A 10,772-nucleotide genomic window follows, 5' to 3' on the forward strand; every position below is an offset into this window, starting at 1 on the left:
TATCTGTGTTTGCATTTATGTGTGTGTGTGTGTGTGTGTGTGTGTTTTCCCTCATTTTTCTTTTTTTCCTTCTGTAAATTAGTTTTCCTAAACTTTTGTTCATTAGATGCCATATCAGACTAATGATTTATATACATACATACACATGTACGCACACGCACACACACACACATACATGCATGCATGCACACATGTACACACACACACACATATGTATATATGTTCCTTCAAAACATCTGTTTTACTTTCAGCTCTCCTGTTTGGCTCTCAGCTTGCCCAGAATAATCGTCACATTGGTTGCATTGACCCCAACTGTGCAGTTTTAGATGTTGTCAAAGGTAAGTTAACATTGCTCTTCCTTCTGTCTCATTTTCAATATCATCATCATCATCATCACCTTTCGTCACTCCACAATGGTTTGTCTGCATACTTACTCAAAATACCAGCTAAATCTCCTTGCAGTCACACTCTGCTATCTTAAAAGAAGAGAAGGACACACTATATATAAGCAATCTTCGATACTCTCTAACAATTCCAGTTAATTGGAATTTCTTTGTGACTTTTGGCCTATCTTTACATTCTGAGTTCAAATTCCACCAAAGTCGACTTTGCCTTTCATCCTTTCAGGGGTCAATAAAATAAGTACCAGTTGAAAACTGGGGTTAATGTAATTGACTCAGCCCCTCCCCCAAACCTCCTGGCCTTGTGCTAAAATTTGAAACCAGTATGTATAATTCTTTTTTTTTTTTCCCCCAATTTTTTTCTCTTGTAGATTCCTACGAGAATGCCAAGTTCCTCTGTGACCAGTATTATCTCAATGCTCCAGAAGTGGAAATCAAGACACATAATGCCACAGGTAAGTTTGTGTGTGTGTGTGTGTGTGTGTGTGCGTGTGTGTTCTGGATGCCCTTCCAGCTGGTAACCAGCTTGCACCTGTTTCCACACAAGATTAGGAATGAAGGACATCACTTTTATGACAGTGACTCTCATTTACAGCTATCACACAATGTTAAAGCAAGGATACAGTAACACTCGCATACATATGTATACATTCATGCATATGTGACAGGCTTCTTTCAGTTTCCATCTACCAAATCCACCCACAAGGCTTTGGGAAACCCAGGGCTATAGTAGAAGATACTTGTTTAAAGTGTCACACTGTGGAACTGAAACCGAAACCATATGGTTGGGAAGCAAGCTTCTTAACCACATACCCACATCTGCACACATGCATATGTGCGAGTGTGTGTGTGTGTGTATGTACATGTATGTGCCTGTCTGTTTACATGTTTACATTTACCCCCCCCCCCCCCCCCCCATCATTGAGCTGCAACTGGTGTTGTTTTCATTTCTTTTGTCAGCAATTCTTCTACTGGCTTTACTCCTTTGAAGACTTGTGGAATAAGAGATCCCATTCTTGAAAAACAAATACGGGTTTGTGACAAGGAGGGCACCCAGCTGTAAAACAAAACTTCAGCAATATATTTATCTAACCTATGCTGGCATGGAAAAACATAAGTAAAACAAATTCTGTAGTCTCTGTCATGACTAGAGACGATCCATTGAACCTTCAGCTAGTTGGCCAACACTCTGTTGACTCCTCCAGTTGAATACTCCTGGATACAAGGTGCAGCAAAAATTAATCTCAGATTCACCTTTGTTAATAAACACTTCAACATCAAACACACTGCTCCAAATTATGATCATAATGCGAAAAAAATAGTAAGATATTAGCTACAGGAAGACACCATCATCACCTGACTAACTTCACTAGCGCCACACCAATCACTGTGCAGAATTTGGGAGGTTTTTCTGCCACACTTTGTAAAAGAACTTTAAAATGTACCCTTTCTCATCAAACTCTTTTGTGTCAGGTCACATGATATCACCTGTGTTTATTCCTTCTCTTTTCTCTAGTGCCAGACCAAAAAGAAGACATTCGTATGGTCTATGTACCATCACATTTATATCATATATTGTTTGAACTCTTCAAAGTAAGTCATTTCTGTTTTTATTATTATTATTCATTTATTTATTTTCAGTAATTATCAACTTAATCAATTAAGAAATCATCTCCCCCTCTTCTAAAAGTGAGTTGTCAATGTAGCTCTTCTACAACAAGAAACCTATTCTGCTCTGGCCATTTCTCTCATATCTTACCATTCTCCATTCTTTATCCTCCTAGCATGAAGTCGTCCCCACTTCCCTAAAGGCTTATAGTCTTGCTAGTTGCCTGGCAACTTCACTAGTGCTGGAGGCATGAAAATAGCACCCAGTACATGAAGTAAAGTGGTTGGCATTAGGAAGGGCATCCAACCATAGAAACCATGCCAAACAAACACTGGAGCACAGTGCTTGGGCCCATTGGATTCCAGCATGGAACATGCATGTTAAATGAAGATGATCATGATGGTGGCGGTAGCAATGACAACGACAATTTTGGTGTAAGACATGGAATCAGTCTGGAAAAGTGTTGGCCTTGAAATAGCTGGATCCAACGTATAGCAACAGCAAAGTAGTAAAACATATTGATACAAACAAGAGAGCCACTACATAATAACTCGGTTTGCTAGAAATATTAGCCAAATACCCCCTCAAACTACACATTACCATCTTAAAAGGACGGTAGTTTTTGGTTTGATGGAGTATTTTGTATCTGTCTGTTTCTTTTCTTTGAGTCACAGTATTATCATTTCATTTGTCTGTCTCATGTTTTCAGTCACAATATTATTGAGCAGACAACAGTTTGATCTGTTCATTTGCTATGACAATTCACTGTTAAATGTATTCTACTGTCCCCAGTTTTTAGAATGTCTCTCATGATCCAAACTATGATAGAAGAGAGCGTGCAAAGGTTGGCCATGTTGTGAAGCCTTGCTGTAGGTTCGTAGCAAGCAACCAGCAGGGACAGCTGCAAGCAGGGTGCTCATGTACCTTCTCTTTCGGGGCCCGAGCACGAGCATACCCTGGTTTTGGTAGTGCATACTCAGTTTTTAGTGCCTTAAAGCAGGTAATATTTATGCAACTTTGTACCTGAAGTAATTTCTTGAATGTTTTAAATGTGCATCTTATATACCATCAAATACATCGATTTATGTTGATATATAGTATGTGTATATATGTGTGTATGTTATTCTTTGACAAATCTTTCCATTAAACTTATATAATGCTAAAGAGAATATTCTTGCTGTCATTTGTAGAATGCCATGAGAGCTGTTGTTGAGTATCACCCCGAAGACATGGAACTGCCAAAGTTAAATGTCGGCATCACCAAAGGAGATGAAGATGTGACTATAAAGGTTTAGTATAGCTATCTATCTATCTATCTATCTATCTATCTATCTACCCATCCATATGCATACACAGACACACACACACACACACACACACACATACACACTATATTTGGGGTTATAATTGAGAGAAAGATTATTCAATATATGAAGCAGAGTTTAAATTCTTTGGAAAAAAACTGATGATTCACTTCATCATTATTCAGTCTGTAGCTACAAAAACTGTGGTTAAGGAGTTTGCCTCTCAGTCATGTGATCTTGGGTTCAGTCCCATTGTGTGACACCTGGGCAAATGTCTTCTACTATAACCCTGGCTCCAAAGTGTTATGTATGGATTTGGTAAACAGAAACTGAAAGAGGCTTGTGTGTGTGTATGTGTGTGAGAGAGAGTATGTATGTATGTATATGTATGTGTGTATATATATATATATCTATATATATATATATATATATATATATAAAGAGAGAGAGAGAGAGAGGCATGTATGTATATATGAGTGTGCGTCTTTTCTTGCCATCCATCACATGATGATTGTAAACAAGTGTCACCGTCATACAAGCAGTGTCCTTCATTTGCAATCTTTCATGAAAACTAGTCCAGCCATGGAGAATTATTACCTTGCTTGGAAACAGGTGTGGGTTGGTGACAGGAGGAAAGGCATCTGGAGGTAGAAAATCTGCCTCAATGAATTCCATCTGATCCATGCAAACATGGAAAGAACAGCCATTTAAAACATTTACAATGACCATTCCTCTCTCCTGTATGTTTCTCGTCTTTTATTACCAACCAATTATTGTGCTGTTACTGTTTGCATTGATGAACCATTCGATGACCAATTTAATGCGGTGTTTTTTTTGGCTATTCTTACAAGAATTGTTATAAAACATTATGTATCATTGACACTGATGCAAGATGTTCCTTCTGTTTCTTGTAGATGAGTGACCAAGGAGGCGGCATTCCTCGGAGTAAGTCTGACTTGTTGTTCCATTACATGTATTCCACTGCACCACAACCAATGCGATCAGAGAATGGATCAGCACCACTGGTAAGTCTTCCTCTCCTCCTCCTTTCTCTGTTCTCATGGACATTTATTGTTGTTTCGTTTTGAGACAAGGAATTTCTTGTTGTTTAGCCATAGGTCATCCCTGATTAAGTAGAACTGTGATCAGAGACATTCCAGCCAGGGCCAGCTTATATTTTTAGGAGTATCTAGGACTATATTATACAATGTATGCATCTGTTTTCATTAAGACCAATAGAGTGTGATTTGTGGGAGATTTGGCTGCTATTTCTAACAGATTAAATCACTATGTATAGCAGTGGTTCTCAACAAGTGTCCATGTGACCCTTGGGTGGGGGTGGGGTCCATATAAGATTTTTTTATACAATTCTTATCATCATCATTTAACGTCCGCTTTCCATGCTGGTATGGGTTGGACGGTTTGACTGAGGACTGGTGAGCCAGAAGGCTGCCCCAGGCTCCAATCTGATCTGGCAAAGTTTCTACAGCTGGATGCCCTTCCTAATGCCAACCACTCCAAAAGTGTAGTGGGTGGTTTTACGTGCCACCGGCACGAGGGCCAGTCAGGCAGTTCTGGCAACGACCATGCTCAAAAGGTGTTTTTTACGTGCTACCTGCACAGGAGCCAGTCCGGCGGCACTGGCAACGGCCATGCTCTAATGTTGTTTTTCACGTGCCACCGGCACATGTGCCAGTAAGGCAATGCTGGCAACGATCACGCTTGAATGGTGCTTTTTACATGCCACCGGCACTGGAGCCAATCAGCAACCCTGGCAAGAATCAGACTCGGATGGTACCTGTGCTGCTGTTGCATAAATGCACCCATACTGGTGGCAAGTAAAATGCACCCAGCACCCTCTGTAAAGTGGTTGGCGTTAGGAAGCGCATCCAGCCATAAAAACCGTGCCACAACAGACTAAAATTCCTCGAGGCGGTGCCCCAGCATGGCCGCAGTCTAATGACTGAAACAAGTAAAAAATAAAAGATGCACGCACAAAACTTTAAACTCTACTCTTGGAAGGGAGATAACTGCACACTTTTTCATTGGTTATCTGACGATTGAGTGTAATAAAAATATCTCGTCCAGGGATGGACATAGCCAAGTTCCAGTGACATGACACGAACAACCTGCCCTCAAGAGGTTTTCTAATAGTCTGTCGGATCTCAACTATGTGGATTTTATGATATAGAGTTATACACACACACACATCTACGATGGCCTGTTTTCAGTTTCTGTTTCACGAAATCCACACGCAGCCTTTTGGTTAGACAGAAGCTATGATACAAGACACTTGACGATGTGGGACTGAAGCTGAAACCATGTGGTTAGGAAGCGAGATTCTTAACCACACAGCTATACCTGCTCCAGTGATCACCTGACCTGCTGAAAATAGTATCCAAAATCTCCCATAAAACTTCGTCTTACCGTCTTAAAAAGAGACACATTGGGTAATTCATTCTGAGGTAGTCAACTCCTGTAAAATAAATAAATACATAGGCTATCACGGCTTGAATGCCTTTTATCCTGTCAACGCTGATCTTGGGCCAAACAACTCGAATCAGCAACGCTAAATAATCATCTACAGATTTCTTGTTATCGTCATCTTCACCATCTTTAGTCAAGGCAAGGGTGGACAACTCTTTATTTATTTATTTATTTTTTCTAACAGCTTCTCTACGATTAACTTCGTTTTAACGTCCACTTTTTCATGTTTGTGTGGGTCAGATGGAATTTGTTGAGGCAGATTTTCTGTGACCGGATGCTCTTCCTGTCACCAACCCCCACCTGTTTCAAAGCAAAGTGATAGTTCTCCGTGGCCAGACATGTTTGTTATGGAGGAATGGGAACACACAACATCACTTGTATGATGCTGATGCTCATTTACAATTGTCACGTGATGTCAAGACTTGGGTACACACACAAACATACATGACGGGCTTGTTTCGTTTCTGTTTACCAAATCCCTATGCAATGCATTGATCGGTATGGAGCTATAACAGAAGACACTTGCCCAAGGTACCACACAGTGGGACTGAACCCAAGAGCACATGTATGGGAAGTAATCTTCTTAACCACACAATCACACTTGCGTCCACCAAGAGTTCATATTTCATAATCTTTGAATGTTCTCTGTGAGGGCAAATATACAAACGAGAAATTTGTTTAATTTCATTTAATTTTAAGGTAATAAATTCAACTTTACGATGAAAGTAAACGAAGTTTGTCTTTAGAAGCATTGACATGTATTGTAAGATACAGAAATAAATTTATTTCTCAAACATGTGATAATGCTATATCAGGATAAATTATCTATATAATGCAGAAAAATACGTTACTGGCCAGCCATGAGATTCGAACTTACATCTCTGTGAAAACACTTGACATGTAATCACAGGGATGTGAGTTCGAGTCTCATGGCTGGCCGGTAACGTATTTTTCTGCATTATATGGATAATTTATCCTGATCATGCTATTTAAGGTAATAAATATTTTTCTTTTGAAAAGTGGCATCCATTTCACCATTTTGTATGAACACTAAGAAATTTGATAAAAGTTGAATTATGATTATTGTATGTATGCTATATTTCTTTATATTACCCAGGGTGGCAAAAGTATACTTCCAAAGTTACATTTCGTATGATGTGTAACACCCTAGTGTGTAATAATGCATATTGATGATTCATCTCTACATCTCCATTGTTTTCTTCCCATTTTTCTCTCCAATAGGCTGGTTATGGTTACGGCTTACCATTGTCTCGTCTCTACGCTCGTTACTTCCATGGAGATTTGATCCTTAGCTCTGTTGAAGGCTTTGGAACCGATGCATTTATCTATCTAAAGGTCAGTTGAACGTTTTAAATAAAACCCTTTTCTTTCCATCAATGGACTATCTCCACTGTTCCTCCAGTTGAATGTTTATGTGCAACAGTTATGGTATAGCTCCATATATAGTAAGAAGTTATGTATTCTTGAAGAGAAGCCAATGGTTTAGTTCCTTAGAACATGCTATGATGTTCTGTGGAAACCTAGTCACCTAATGCCAATTGAATATGGTATTGTACTTCCAACTAAGATGGTCTGGTAATGAAATACTCAGAAGATAGTTCACTTTGAGTTAGAGATGTTATCAGAAGATACTAAATAATTTAGAGGGTGTTCCCTGAGATAGACTGGCTTCCTGTCCAGGGGAAGATTTATCCATCATCTAGTTTCATCATCATCATCATTTAATGTCCGAACACTGACATCAACTTAAGGATTACTGAGGTTTTTTGTATTCTGTTAAGTGGGTATAGTTATTGTGTTTTAACATCCCTTTTTCCATACTTGCATGGGTCAAACATAACTTGTTGAGGCAGATTTTCTACAGCCTGATGGCCTTCTTGTCACCACAGTGATTATATACTTTAGCAACTTTGAGGAAAGTAGCAGTGGTAATGTTTGAACATTGTTAACTATGTTTCAAATAACCAACAAGCACACATACCTGTTGATTATTTGTAACAGGTGTGAATAATTACCAACTGACAATTACAAAGCAGTGGCCTGCACTTAAGTTATGGTCTGGCTTGAGAAAAGAAAAAAATCCAGGTGGTTGAGCTTATGATATCTCGGGATGGCAATATGGGTTGAATTGATGAAAGGAAGAGGCTACGAAGGACTTAAGGAATTGTGTTATGTATGAGGATTGCTGTGTACAGTCGTTCCAGTAAAGGTGGGATCTTGTGTATTCGTATCTAGATCCATTATGTCCTATATGGCCTGTTAGGAAGGAAAATAGAACAGTGATTTGTGAATTGGAGAAGGAAGTGGAAAATGCTTTGTCATGGATTTGGGAGAAAGACTAAAGATGAAGAGAGAATTTATTTATTATGGCTGGGTTCCAACCTGGGCTGTGAAGAGGGAACCCACGGTAAATGAACAAAATAATTCTTTGTTGGAGGAGTTACAGCAGCATCCATTTTCGTGTGGTAATTGAATGGATTGTAGAAGGAGAAAAACATTCTGTAATGTAGGCGAAAAAAGAACTCCGATTATCCCAAGTAACACCAATGCCGTTTGGTGCTGTTGGAGTAAAAGATGCTAGTCGATAGCTGATGCAAATGGAGCTAGTAGAGTTACCTCCCTTGCTCTGCGAGACATCAGAACAACACTGGCCGAATGGTTTCATCTTTCGATTCTTGTCAAGTCCAACATTTTCACCACTAAAACTGAACTATCAATAGTTTTTTTTTTTTTTTATATTAGTGAAATATAAAGGTCTTTGTGGAATATTTTGCATTGTTAGAAGTTTTTGTTATTTTCCCTTTTCTTTTCCTTAACAGTATTTTTATTTTTTAAACAAAAAAAAAAGTCCCCAAAAAGCAGAAGTGTGAAATAACTTTGTTGTTTTTTCTGAATTTCATTTTAGTTGTTTCCAAGTGAAGCGAATGAACTTCTGCCTGTTTACAACACGACTGCTTCGAGAATGTACCATACGGATACCCTGATTTCAGACTGGAGTTCTCCGGGGGCTGGTACGAACATGAGTCGCAGTTAGTAGTGACAAATGCAACCAAACAACAACACGAGTCACGGACTCGCTGTGACAACTGTTGTTACCTACAAACAACAACAACAACACGAGTCACAGCTAGTTCAGACAACTGTACGAGCATGAGTTACAGCTAGTAGTGACGATTGTACCAAGAGCTGTTTTGTTCAGAGGCTTCGGCTGCTGAGAATGGAAAGTTTTAAATAAACAAAAATGTAGAGTTTTTTTAAAAAATGGATTTGAAGTGGACATTTTACAAACTGAAAAATATCTTCATCTTTCTCTTCTTTTTCTTTTTTTTTTTTTTTTTTTTTAAGAGAGCAAGCTGGACGAAGGAACCGATTCCAAGGTTTCTTGCTCTTTGACTAGAATTTCTTATTTGGTTCCAGAAAGATGACTTCAATTTTACATCTTTCCAACCAGTTGACCTCCTGGTTCTCCTTTCTCCCTCTGTACGGCCCTTCTTTTTTTTTTACTCATTTTTTCTTTTTATCTTCACCTTAGACTTCTTCTTTTTCTTCTTCTTCTTCTTCACTCCTCCTCCTCCTTCTCCTTCACTCTTGCTGTTGATAAATGTTTTTTTTTTCTTCCCCTTTATATATATACATATTGTACATTTGAGAACAATAGCATTGCTAGTCAGTAGGTTTCTAAGGAACCAGTCCCTGGTTCAATTCCAACAGCAAGAATGACTTGAGGTGTCTACACTTGGCTTTTGAAAGCCTGTATCTCACCAGCTTAGAATTTACTCCAATTCTGTTGTTGAGTGCAGAGAAAGTTCCTGTCCAAAGTGTGGGTCTTGGCATCAGGTGTCAAGAGGCCATCTGCAGGCACAAATGTATTGGCCCTTGTAGTAAAATGGCGTCTTTTGTGCTGTTGTGGCAGCATTATTTTGAATTTTGATGGTTCATGGCTTATGTGCAATTTTGTAAAGGGATGTTGCTGGTTGTCAGCTATTAATGGTGTGGTCTTTTACAAAATCAGATCCACCATCTGTGTATCTAAATACACACACACACACACACACACTTATACACACACACATTTTATAAAAGGATTTGCGAAGAATTCTTCATACAGTCACAATATTTGAAGCAAGATTTGCTTAAATTAAAAATTATTAATTACATAAAAATCTTTAAAGAAAATCCAGAATGGCATGAACCTTCCAAAAGGTTCTTACCATTTTGCTATTTTAAGTTTTTTTTTTGTATAATTAATAAATTTTTGATTAAAAAAAATCTTTCTTCATATATATATATATATATATATATATATATATATATTATATATAAGAGAGAGAAAAGGGTAGAGAGATGTGTAAGGTGTTTATATGTCTGTCTGCATGGATGTGTTTGTCCATACATTGTTAAATAGTATTTTCTGCAGCGTTGGTCCAATTTGACTCATACGCATGATCTTTTCATGTGTGAACCCAACGAGGTTATACATTTTGGTGTCAGAGTTCAACATCTGGATTGTATGTTCAAAGGTCCTTTAGGATATTGAGGTAACAACTGTGTTAGAGGTTGATAAATTTGACATCATTACGAAGTCGGTGAAAGTCTTCCAACTGCTCCTGAAAGCAACCTACCAACCTACAGGTAGCAACTTCACTTCCCCAAGTCCAAATGTTTTTCAAAAGTCATTAACAATCAATCCTTTGCATCGATTTTTTGCAAGGAATTAAGAAAGAACTGTAAAAATATGGGCTTCTTGGTAGAATGTTGTGCCTCTGTGGACATGCCTAAATTATAGATTGATTGATTAGTATCAATACTTTAGGGTCATCGTGTTGAATAATTGAGATGGTACTTAGTAGGGTTGCAGATCATATCAGCCTAACCGAAGCTTTATCTTCCAATAGTGGAGTGGTGAAACTGTGCTCACTATTCACTATGCTGGCTAAGCATGCTCACAGG

At 38.5% G+C, this 10,772-nt stretch overlaps 1 protein-coding gene across 5 annotated transcripts in view; it reads left to right on the plus strand.

The window, feature by feature from the left end:
• Positions 1-9,118, plus strand: part of LOC106874800 (pyruvate dehydrogenase (acetyl-transferring) kinase, mitochondrial-like) — a 94,165-nt gene extending 85,047 nt beyond the window's left edge. For all 5 annotated transcript variants that reach the window (XM_089364059.1, XM_089364058.1, XM_089364057.1 and 2 more), the window contains exons 6-12: positions 252-338; positions 773-856; positions 1,918-1,994; positions 3,201-3,299; positions 4,229-4,339; positions 7,044-7,157; positions 8,728-9,118. In XM_089364059.1, the coding sequence (XP_089220185.1) occupies positions 252-338; positions 773-856; positions 1,918-1,994; positions 3,201-3,299; positions 4,229-4,339; positions 7,044-7,157; positions 8,728-8,856 (701 nt within the window). In that variant the 3' untranslated portion in view covers positions 8,857-9,118. The remainder of the gene's footprint in view (positions 1-251; positions 339-772; positions 857-1,917; positions 1,995-3,200; positions 3,300-4,228; positions 4,340-7,043; positions 7,158-8,727) is intronic.
• Positions 9,119-10,772: the final 1,654 nt, after the last annotated feature.

Source organism: Octopus bimaculoides, chromosome 16, assembly GCF_046866305.1.
Source record: "Octopus bimaculoides isolate indiv1 chromosome 16, ASM4686630v1, whole genome shotgun sequence".
In the NCBI taxonomy this organism is placed as follows: domain Eukaryota; kingdom Metazoa; phylum Mollusca; class Cephalopoda; order Octopoda; family Octopodidae; genus Octopus; species Octopus bimaculoides.